This window comes from Peromyscus leucopus, chromosome 8b, assembly GCF_004664715.2.
Source record: "Peromyscus leucopus breed LL Stock chromosome 8b, UCI_PerLeu_2.1, whole genome shotgun sequence".
Taxonomy (NCBI): Eukaryota; Metazoa; Chordata; class Mammalia; order Rodentia; family Cricetidae; genus Peromyscus; species Peromyscus leucopus.
The window spans coordinates 99,156,049-99,168,426 of record NC_051086.1 but is presented as its reverse complement, the minus strand read 5'-3'; the positions used below and the strand labels follow the sequence as shown (position 1 = coordinate 99,168,426).

Below are 12,378 nucleotides of genomic sequence, written 5' to 3'. Positions count from 1 at the left end.
CCATATAATGACACAGAGACTTCTTTTCATTATGAACGCTTGGCCTATAGCTTAGGCTTGTTTCTAACTAGTTCTTATAACTTAGATTAACCCATTTTGATTAATCTACATCCCGCCACGTGGCTCGAAGCTGTTACCTCTTCTCCTGTATGTTCTGCTTCCTCTGCATCTGGCTGGCAACTCCCCTTCACATCATTCTCCCTGCCCAGAAAATCCTGCCTAGCTATTGGTCATTCGGCTCTTATTAAAGCAATCTGTGTGACATATCTTCAAATTGTACAAAAAGATTGTTCTACAATGCAAGGGGCTGATGTGGACTCCTGATTCCTGAGAGGAAAGCAGCCTTCACCAGTTAACTCCCCTGGGGCAGGATTTTCCTTTTTGACCACCAACCAGCTCTGAATTCATGACATGGAGATTTATTATTAGATATATGAATGGTTGACCTTTGCTTAGGCTTGTTTCTTGCTAGCTCTTTTTTTTTCTTTTTCTTTTCGTAATACTATTATTATTGATGAAGACAATTAGCAGGAATCCAGTGGTTGTCAGTAGATCCTTTCTGGCTTTAGTGAAACAAGTTCGGGAGGCATGGAGGGAGGTGGCTTACATGGGTTCTGGAAGGCCCCGTTCACGCCACTTTACATGTCTGGCTAGCTCTTATGAATTAATCTATTTCTCATCATCTACATTTTGCCTCGGGGCGTTTTACCTTCCTTTCTTTCTGTATTCTTACTTTCCTGGCTTCTGGTGTGTCCCTCTCTTTCTCCCTCACTCTGTTTGTTCCACTTTCTCTCGAACCTGGATTTCTCCTCCTATTTATTCTCTCTGCCTGCCTGTGCCCATATCCCTCTCCTGCCTAGATACTGACCATTCAGCTTTTAATTAGATCTACCAGGTGCTTTATTTAGGCAGGTAAGGAGAAACAGCAACACATCTTTACATAATTAAACAAATCCACCATAAACAAATGTAACACATTTTTACATAGTTATAATAATATTCCACAACACTCCTCATTTGGTCTCACTGAGCTGAATATCCAGACATCAAGGACCAAGTCTGAGCTACACCTTGGGAACCTGGACAGGTGGCACAGAGACTCAGTCAACTGCTCCATCTGTGTTTGGAACAGGTTTAGTCACTGAGTTGTGTTGAAAACAGGCAGGGTGTTTTCTCTCTGTAAACTACAGACATCCAAAATGACAGTTGCAAACTTTTATGCCACTTGGTGAAGCCGTATTTCTCAGACATTTGATTAAACATCTGTATGGTGGCCCACAGACTTTGTCCTCCAGGGAACTGGGGCCCTAAAAAGAAACATGACTTATCTTGTATTTTCATCCTCCACTGGAGGCCATCAGAGGAAGAAAGGCCTAGGAAGCACTGTAGAATGTTCTGAGAAAGGGAGAACCTGAGTGGGTTCCAGATTCTTAGCTGTCCCTGCTATAAGAGGTGGCTGACCCCACAGTACCCCAGAGTCATGGTACTGCTGACCACAGTCATTTCCTCATAGAAATATTCTTTTCTAGGCTGGGGAGACAGCTCAGTTGGTAAAGAGCTTGCCTTCCTTGTAAGTGCAAGCACGTGAGTGTATCACCACAGCTCATGGGTTTATTATTTTGTTTTGACGTGTGTGTGTGTGTGTGTGTGTGTGTGTGTGTGTGTGTGTGTGTGTGTGTGTTGTAAAGCTGGGGCAGTTTTGTGTGCTTGTAATGCCCAGATAGGAAGTAGATTCAGGTAGGTCCCTAGAGTTCCCCACTAGCTAGCCTGGTCTACTTAGCAAAGTTCCAGGGCAATGAGAAATCCTGTCTCAGACAACAGTACAATGACACCTGAATTTGTCCTCTACATACACATATGCACCCCCAATGCGTAAACACACACACACACACACACACACACACACACACACACACACCAGGGAGAGAAATAGTATTTTGTGTCTTTTGGAAGGTGTTTCTCCCTTACTGGGCATCAGAACTCTGGGCCTTCACCAGGCCATCTTCACCTCCGCCAGAGCACCTCTGAGGCCTGTTTACCCAGAGGACTGCACTGAGCATGCTCAGGAGCAGGGGCACCTCCAGAAAGACCAGGAGCTTGAAGTAGATGCTGCTCAGCAGGGGCCTGCAGGAAATGAAGGAGACAGAAAGTAAGCTGTCACCGGGCATAGAGGTCTCAGGCTTCCTCATGTCCATATCCTAGCCTTCAGTGACCAGATAAGGACAAACCTGGATGCAAGCAGGATGGCCTCCCTGCAGGTCCTTGGCTGGTCAAGCTGCCTGCAGGCTAAGCTCCAGCCTGGGGAAGCTTCTCCTGATTCCCACCTCTCTTCTTGAACCGCTCCCTTCTCTATTTGGCTGACTGGGTGAGTCCACAAAGATTTCAACTTGGTTTGACTCAAGGTCAGAGGGTCAGAGTTGATGTTGCTCTCCAAGGCTGTATAACAGGGTGCAAAGGCATGGTCACCGGTGTCTTACACTTCAAGGCCTAATCACAAGATGCTTTGCCATGGACCATGGGTTGCCAGGTGTTTGGAAGGGTCTACACTTGGTTGTACCTTGTGCTTTGATCTTGAAAGTGGGAGGTCTTTTGCCTCTCCCCTTGCTGGTGTATAAAAAGCCCATTGGAAACAAACTCAAGGCTGCTGGGTTTTGACTCAGAGCCCTCCTAATCCTATCCTGTGTTTCCTTTTTCTTCGTCTCCTTCTATAATTTCTGTCTAGCATTTCTCAAATTCCTCACTCCCTCCTTCAAGGGACCCTGCAATAGGTCAGGTTGGAACCCCAACCCTGGTCTCCTGACAGCTGGTCTCCCAGAAGTCCTCCTCATCTAGTCTGCATTCCAGTCAGGCTGCTGGCTTCCCTGCTCCCTGACCTTTTGACCTTGACTTCTGCTACATTCTTCACCCAGATTGCCCTGCCCAATCTCATCACTGCCTATGTGGAAGCTGATATACATCTTAGGAGGCTTGGACAAACTACATCGAGAAATGGTTGGTGGCTGCTCCTGCTCTGTCACATGAATTCATACTCATGTTGTACTTTTTTTTTGTTCCTTTATTATACCCCATGGACCATGAGGCCCTGAACAGTATTGATCCCCTATTCCCACCTCTCTGTCATCTTCATCCCCTGCCCAGGACTCCATCTCCTTTTTTGACCATCCTTGATTTCTCTTTTGGCCCAACACAAGGCCATCCTGAGCTCATGGAAAGGATCTACAACTGCAGATACTCTGTGAGTCACAGGTTGGCATGAACATGTTCCTGGAAGAGAGAAGAGCTGCCACTTGTCAGACCATGCATCAGATGTGCTGACATGTTTCCCAGGACTGAGCTCTGTCCATGCTCTACAATCTCTTGAACTCTATACATTTCTGGAGCCTCTTACGTTCTGTCTCTCCATAAGTAACACTCCATCCACTTACAAAACAAATTAACAAGAACGCTTCCAAAGTACTAGGAGAGAAAGAAAATTTAAAAAGTGATCCTCAAGCTAGCTTACAAGGTGGGAGTGTTTTGAGACATGTTTGTCTACCTTAAGATTTAGTGGATAGAAAGAACACAATAGAGGTCGGAGGGGAGCGGGACTAAATAAGACTTGAGGGACAATTCTCAGGGAGGGTTAGTGAGGCGACCTCTGCCTTTGCTATAGGGAGATTTGGGGACTTGTGTTTTAGCTGTGTCCTTGACATGAAGACTTGTGTTTTAGCTGTGTCCTTGACCTGGAGACATGACCCCAACAGGCTGGGATGAAATTATGCCAAAGCAGCTATAAGGTGCTGGGAATTCCTCTGGACACCTTCAAGAGTGACGAGCATAAGACTGGCACAGCCCAGCCCTCAGTTTCCCATGTCCTCCTCTGCACGGTGTGGACCCCACACTGGCTCCTGGCAGAGTTGCTTTGGAACAAGGTTTGTTTATGAAGCTGGAGCAGGAGATGATGGGAGAAGAATCTCTTCTAACTCAGAGGAGACCCAAACATGGCCCTCTGTCCTGCCCTCTGGGGGACACATGGGAAGACAACAAAGTCCAGGCTCAGTCTCTTTTGCCACTCAGAAAAACATGTTGCCTTCCTGTAGCTGAGGCTTAGAAGGGAAGTCTTGGTATACTAAAAGGTAAAAGGGTTGGGGAGCCGACCTCAAACTTTGACATGAGAATACAGCAGCCCCAGTGTCCCTCCAAGATACTTACTGAGTTTAGCAAATAAAATTACAATATGGCCAGGCCAATTTGATATTCAGATACATGACTTTTTCAAAATTATATATATTGCCGTGTAATGCTTGGGATGTACATGAGCTAGAAATGAAAGCTTTTCATGTATCCTAGGAGTCCTGAGCATCTTGTGTTTTATTCAGAGGAGAGGCCACAGGGACAGCCCAGTGATGGAAGAGCTGCCGGGGTCCAGCTCTGCTTACCAGGTGTGGGTGTTGGTTTGAGTCCCTCCATAGTTGCCAGTGTTCTCCATGGTTGACGCTGTGGTTGTCAGGACTGGGGCCATGGTGGTTGACGCTGTGGTTGTCAGGATTGGGGCAATGATTGACACTATTTTAGTTGAAGTTTTTGTGGCTAAAGGCACAAACAGTACATGGTTCACTCCTGTGGACAGTCCAGCTCTGGGTATGGCCTAATCTTTCCCCACTAGTAACTAAGGGATTTGCTTTCCAGTCACCATCCAAACCTTCAAGTTAATTCTTTTCTAAAGAAAGATGATGTGGGAACAAAGCAGCCCCCCTTTAAAACAAGCTTCCTTCCTGGCTCACTCATTACTGCCTGGTGTGCAATGTGCAGAAAAACTTCAGTTTCGCAATTTTTCTCTTTTTAAAAAAATATTTATTTATATGTCTACGAGTGTTTGCTTGCCCATATCTATGTGCACTATATGTATGGCCACCATGTGCCTGTGATGTCCATGGAGACCAGAAGAGGCCATCAGATCCCCTGGAACTGGAGTTGAAGATGGTTGTATGCTGCTATATGGGTGCTGGGATCCAATCCCAGGCCTCTGGAACAGCAGCCCGGGCTCTGAATCACTGAGCCCTCTCTCCTGCTCCAATTTTCTCTATTGTCTTTACTGTAGTTGTTTAAACAGACGCAAATCTGATCCTTATTACTCTATCTTATGCAGAAACAGAGCTTCTGTGGCTTCATCTATTTTATGTAAAAGGGTGGTGTTGAGGGTGTCAGGATGGGAGTTTAGTTCAGTGGTAAGTGCGTGGCTAGCACACCTGAGGGTCTGAGTTCAGTCCCCAGATCTGCACAAGTGAGAATGTATGTGCAAGACTCACATGTGGGGGCGGGAGGACAAGGCCTCCCCAGCTCACCTTTATCTCAGTAGAAAACAGGACCAGCAGAGTCGGCTGTGGTTATCTTTTCCAGTAAGACTTTTACAGTAATGAATCCAGGGTCCCTGATTCCTCAACCTAGCCAGAAGCTTCTGGAATTTTTTCTTACCTGGGTCAATATTCACATTAACTTCAAAATGGGGATGAAATCCAGTTCTCTGAATCGCACACCAGTAAATGCCAGCATATCGCTTATCCTCAGGTCCTCCATGGTCACTGTGACGATGAAGTCTGTCTGGTCATCCCTGATGGACACACGGTCCTTCTTCACCAACTGCTCTGATGTATCAGTTTGAATGAGGATCTCACATGTTCTCCAAACAGCTCCTTGGCACCAGTACTTCTTGTAATCCTTCCAGGATGAGTCATAACGGCACTGCACAGTCAAGAAGCCCTGCTCCTGACCTCTCACCGTGTCTGGACCTGTGATTGGATCCTGAGCAGTGGAGCAGCCTGGAAAATACAAAAACACGGATAACTGATCTCCCACTCTAAGAATGGGACACAATATCCTGTGCTGAAAAGGGTTCACAACTTATCATCAATTAAGAGCAAGCCCTTTCTCAAGACAGATCATCGCCATGCTATTAGTCAAAGACTCAAGAAAAAAAAAAATGCTGAAGGGCCCAGTTACAGGTCTCAAAAGGTAAATGGTGACACTAACCAATCATGACTTCTGTCATCCACACCTCTTCACTCCCCAGAGGACAATAAAAGTACATTTCTAAGGATCCTTTTGCAACCATCTTTGTGTTACCCTGGAGCAGAGGACATGTCAGAAGGGATTATGCACAGGACGTGATCCTGAGTTCATTTCAGTACCCAGGGCCCTCAGAAGGTCCATCTGAAGACATCACATTCTGTGACCATGCAGAGGCCACTTCAGGGAGTTCAGTAGTCTCTAGGGGCTGAGTGTGTGTGTGTGGATGGGGGGGGGTTTACTTATATAGGACGCACAAAACAAACAAAATAAATACTGCTTAAAACCAGTAAAGGAAGCCCTTCAGGGTATTAGATTCAACAATAACAACAACAATAACACCAAAGTGTGTTCCTAAGGGCACAGGTAATAAAACAAAAATTACTAAATGTAATTATTTCAAATTAAAAGGACTCAACCAACAGAGTGGGGACACAGATTCCAGCCTGGGAGAGCATCTTTTCAAGAAGTTAATTTCCTATGCATCTGACAAGAGGTTAATTTCCAGACTACATGAGCAAGAATTCAACTCAAGAGTCCACCAGCAGTGATAATCCAGTAGAAAATGAGCTACTGAAGCGCTGTAGTGAAGGTTTAGTCAGCGAGACACCTGCTGTGTTGGCCTAAGCATCAAGATGAGTGTGTGTTCCCAGCAACCATGTAAATGTCAGGAGTGCTGGTGTGTCCCTGGAGCCCAGCACTGAGGTGGACTATGGTGATATTTTATTTGTGCTGAAATGTGATTTTATTTGTATGTTAATAAATAAGTTGCCTGGGGGGTCAGAGCTAATAGCAATCCATTTAGCAGAAGTCTGGCAGTGGTAGCACACGCCCTTAATCCCGATCATGTGGCAGGCAGAGACTGTGTGTTCAAGGACATAGTCAGCTTGGTGACACATGCCTTTTATCCAAATACCAACCATAGAGACCTGGAGGTCTGTATAGACAGGCAGTAACAAAGAAGTCATGTGGTTGGGTTTAGAACCAATAAGAAGGCAGAACAGAAAGTCAATAAAAAATACAGACACAGGAAAGTAGGTCTCTTTCTCAGGGGAAGGAAGGCAGCGGCTGGTAAGCTAAAGGCTATTAGCTAGTGCTCTGATCTCTTGGGCTTTTAACTCTTTATTTGGCTCTGTGTTTCTTATTAAATAACACGTTTGGAATTACATCTACAGTAGACAGTAGAGACAGAGGATCCTGGAAGCTCCTTGGCCATCCAAGCCAGCCTCAGTGTCAGTGTGGAACCCTGTCACAAAACATAAAGGTGGGAGTAGGGCATGGTGGTGCATGCTTTAATGCCAGCACTCAGGAGGCAGAGGCAGGCAGATCTCTGTGAGTTCAAGGCCAGCCTGGTTTACAAAAAGAGTTGCAGGCCATCTGGAGCTACATAGTGAGACCATGTGCCAAAAATAAAATAAAATAAAAAGATAAAGGTGTGCATACACACTTGCTCACACCCACACACACATGAGCAGATGAACAGTAAACAGTTCTCAAAGGATGTACAAATGGTCAATAAATAGATGGAGAAATGCTCTATTTCAATAATTGTCAGGAGGATTTATGCAAATCAGAATCACAGAGAGACGTCATCATCCCCCAGTCAGAATGGATATTACCAAAAAGACAAAATATAACAACTGTAGATGTGCGTGTGGGAAAGTGGAAGTCTCACACGCTGTGGGTTGGAACGTAAATTAGACATTGTGGGAAACAGTATGGACGTTTGTCAGAAAAGCATAGAACTGCCACATAATTGAGCAGCTACACTCAGGGATAAAGCCTGTGTTGGTGAGCTTTTTGTCAACTTGACACCACCTGGGGGTATGCTAAGAAAGAACATCAGCTGAGAAGATGCCTCCATCAGGCGGGCATGTAGGCAAGTCTGGGGGACATTTTCTTGATGTGGGGAGGTCTAGTCCACTGTGGGTGGTGTCATTCCTGGGTAATGAAAGAGAGCAGGCTGAAGAAACCATGGGGAGCAAGCCTGTAAGCAGCACTCCTCCATGATTTCTGCTTCAGTTCCTGCCTCCAGATTCCTGCCCATCTTGAGCTCCAGCTCTGGATTCTCTCCATGATAGACTGTGATCCGGACATGTAAGTAAACAAGCTTTCTCCTCCCCCAGCTGTTCTTGGCCATGGTCTGTATCACAGTGATAGAAAGCAAGCCCAGAGTCCAGAGAATTAGTGAGTGTACTGCAGTGATCCTTCCCCTGTGTTTCCTGCAGCAGATTCACAACAGCCATGGCACAGGATCAGCCTCGTTGTGGATGGATGGGTAATAAAGTGTGGTACATAAATGCAGTGGCATAGCATTGTAGATGGATTGAATTCCGTCATTTGCAGCCCAGGGATGGGATTGGAGGAAGTGAAATAAACCAGACACAGAAAGACACTACCACAGATTTCTATCTATATGTGGAAGCTAAAAAGTTATTCTCTGGGTCTAGGGGATGGGGAGATGAACAGGTCAGTGAAGTGTTTGCTGCAGAAGCAGCAGAACCTGAGTTTGGATCTTCAGAACACATAGAAAAATTCAGATGAAGTGGGGTGTGTCTGTAGTCTAAGAGCTGGGGAGTCAGGGAAAGAAGGATCCCTGGGGATCCATCACTGGCCACCTAGACTGAGTCAGTGAGCTCCAGGTTCAGTGGGAGAGCCTGTCTCAACAAACCAGGTGGAGTGGGATAAAGGTATCCAATGGTAATTTCTGGCTTCCACATATATGTGTGCACACACATATGTCCCTAAGCACACACATACAAACACTAAACATTTACACATGCATACACCTCGCAGACAGATTTTTTTTTCCAAAAAGCATGAAAGTTAACATCAAAGAAATAGTGAACAGAATAGCCATTATTGGCCTGGGAAGGGTGCCAGGGAAGAGGTGGACAGAGAGAGTGCTGAGTATGTAGGGGTCGTTTGATGAATTGACAACGTCTAGTGTTGTACAACACAGCTGAGAAATATGGTTGACGATTCAGTATTTCAAATTTCTTCATAGAGAAGATTTCCGATGCCTCTAGTACACAGAAATGACAGACTCCTGTGGTGGATGGTCAGCTACCTAGATTTGACTATCAAATCCTATATACACACATGCAGATATGACATTGTACCTATCAGTTTCTTTTTTCTTTTTGAGACAAGTCTCCCTATGTGGACCAGACTGGCCTTGAACTCTCAGAGGTCCACCTACTTCTACCTTCTGAGTGCTGATATTAAATGCATACACTACCACACCCAGCCACTATAACTACGTTTAAATACTGTGTCAATTAAAAATCGGAATGGAACTGTAAATGGAGGTGCATCCTAGAAATTCCAACACTCAGGATGGAGTCCAGAGGATCACAAATTCAGGATCATCCTAGGCTGCATGAGATCCTATCTCAAAGTGCCAAATATAAAGTATAAACATATTTTTAAAATAATTCATTTATCCATTCACTCAACTGCTTTTGTGGAGCAACAGGGTTGAGGAACACACTCTGGAAGATTTTTGAAAATTTGTTTTTTATTTTGGCTTTTCTGAAGCACCCATAGGATCCATCAGATGCCAAAGACTTGCCTTTTATTTAGGGAATAAGCAGCTGGTGGATGAATTAGCCTTTCCTGTTTTCCCTAACCCAGGGCAGACTCTGTGTCCTGTGCCATCACTGACTCTGTGATGTCTTAAAGCCCCAGCTACTTACCTGGGAGGAAGAGGAGCAGAGCAGGGAACAGCCACATGGTCCTGTCTCCTCTCCTGGCCGTGGTGGTGACTGATGCCAACATCCGGCAAGGACTTGCGCTTCAGCCTGAATTTCCTTTAGGTCTCTCTCATTCACTGCCTTGACAACTTCTCACTTTTGCATATTTCCCGAAAGAGGAAGTCAGTCTTTGAGAAGACCAAGCCATTGCTTGTGTGGTACAGGTGATAGATGCAATGCTAGATCTGAACTTGAAAGATGGGTGGGACTCCCAAGGAGAGACACAGATAGACAGGACAGTAGAGACAGATGCAATACAGCCAATCCCTCTGATTACCCGGGACATGAGTGAGCTTCAGCAGATCATGGGAAAGGGGAGCATGTAACGAGCTTTTCTGTAGACTGCCGGCTCCTGAATAATGACACAGAAAACTTTTAAAAATTATGAAAGCTTGGCCTTAGCCTAGGCTTGTTCCCAGCTAGCTCTTTTTTTCTTTAATTTTTATGTCTTTTTATTTTATGTATGAGTGCTCTGCATATATACCTGTATGCCAGAAGAGGACATCAAATCCTATAATAGATGGTTGTGAGCCACTATGTGGTTGCTGGGAATTCAACTCAGAAACTTTGGAAGAGCAGCCAATTCTCATAACCTCTGCACCATCTCTCCACCCCCCTCAACTAGCTCTTAATTAACTTGTTTATATTAATCTAAATTCTGCCACATAGCTCATTACCTCTCCTCAGTACCCTAAGTCCAACTTCCTCCATGTCTGTCTGGGGAACATCCTACTCCTCAAAATCTTTCCCTGAGTTCCTTTCTCTGCCGGAAGTCCTGCCTATCCTCTCCTCTCTAGCTATTTGCTGTTCAGCTCTTTATTAAACCAATCAGTAAGGGAGGAGAAAGATACATCTTTATACTATGTAAAAAAAAGATTATCCCAACATTTCCCCCTTTTAGAAATCCAATAAAATGCTCTTTCTCTAACATCAATAAACTATATACAATAAAAACAATTATCAGGCAAGAATTACATTCCCAATGTCCAGCCCATTTGGAATTTCCAACTGTGGAGAAAGTACTCTATCATCTATCCTACTTGATGAGTCTGTAGTTTTGTACCTAAATCACTCTTTATCATAACTTATATTACTAGGCAAAGATATCCTTTTAGAGATTAAAACAATTTTAGATAAACAACTTAAGCTTATGTTTCTCAACCTTTATAAACTTTAAATCTCTTTCTGAATTTCTTTTTTAAATTTGGTAGCAATGAAAACTATAAAACCATAACTATCTAGCCTTTAATACCATCAGAGACCTGAGAAGGATAAACTATTACCTGAGTAAACAGAAAGTACAGAGCAAGCAACTTCCAAAACTAAGAAATGACAGAGATGGCTGACTGCCTGGACAGTCACTCGAGATTCCTCTGCAATGTTGGAGCATCCATCTTCAGCCTTCAGGCCCAGAGTATCTGACAGACTTTTCCTGGAGCAGAAACTTTGAAGGACTGGCCTTCCTTGTTTTTGCAAAGTTTAACAGTCAACTTCTTTTGTCTCCTATTTGTCCGATGTGAACAGCATAGTGTTGCAGTCAAGGCAAGAACAGTTTCTTGCTCAATGGTCAGCTTTGCCACATTTGAAGCAAACTTCATATGGAGGTCCTTCAGTGCCTGTCATCCGCTTCAAATTAGATTGGTGCTGAGCAGAGAGTGTCACTGTCATGAAAGTTTTATGTTATTAAAACATCTTAAATGTCATATTCTATAAATCTCTGAAGTGTTTAAAGACCACCTATCTATCTAAAATGTATCTCTGTTTAACTTTGAAAACGTACCTAATATGATGACAAGCTTGATTGTTATAGATGACTATTAACCTGCATTTCTTAATTATCCTAAACAGTTTATAATGGTAGCTTTCAGGGCTAGAACACTACATTACATTTTTAAATGAGTTTCATAGGTACAATACCTTAAACAGGAGCAGAAACATCTATACAATATGTTGTAACAAAAATAAACTTAAATTCATATCAATGCACAAAAATCCACGCAGTGTAAAATATTGAGACTAGTAGTTGCTTTTTAGTTTCAAAGTAGATTCAAAAATCTACCCTTTTACCCTATCATTCCCATATCCCCCATTTTTTCATCCCATATGCCCCTTTCTTTCCCCAACATTAGATAAAAGAGGAAGGAGGATAGAGGAAAGAAAAAGGAAGAAATCCCTTAATTTAACTCTTTGTTTAGTTTCCTCCCTGATCATGAACAATAATAACTTGTACTCAACCCCCCTAAATGACAACAAACATCTGTAACCCACCAAATGACAAAAACAACCTTCCATATCTCTCAGGAATGTGAGTGTCATGTTCTTAAAATTGCTTCTTGTTGTCTGGGGGTGATGGCATCTTCAGGTGACCCAGAGAAAATTGGGACAATGGTCATGTCTTGGGAGAGCTAGTTGTATCATTGGTTGTCCAGTTTCTCTGTGATGGAAAAGTGCAGGGCTTAACTGAAGTCCTGGCTAGCACTCTGTGAGGATGGATCATCTTAACTAGCAGCTTTGAAGTTGTCCTGTATGCAGATTTCTGAGGAAACAGCAACACAGGCATTCTGTGAGTGTGGATCAC

General features: G+C 43.9%; 1 protein-coding gene across 1 annotated transcript; it reads right to left on the bottom strand.

The window, feature by feature from the left end:
* Positions 1-1,964: 1,964 nt before the first annotated feature.
* Positions 1,965-10,168, bottom strand: LOC114686955 (CMRF35-like molecule 3). Its single transcript, XM_028861652.2, is given in 5 exon segments — positions 1,965-2,124; positions 4,419-4,569; positions 5,455-5,530; positions 5,533-5,798; positions 9,744-10,168. Coding segments are annotated over 5 exon segments (735 nt in total). The 5' UTR covers positions 9,826-10,168.
* Positions 10,169-12,378: the final 2,210 nt, after the last annotated feature.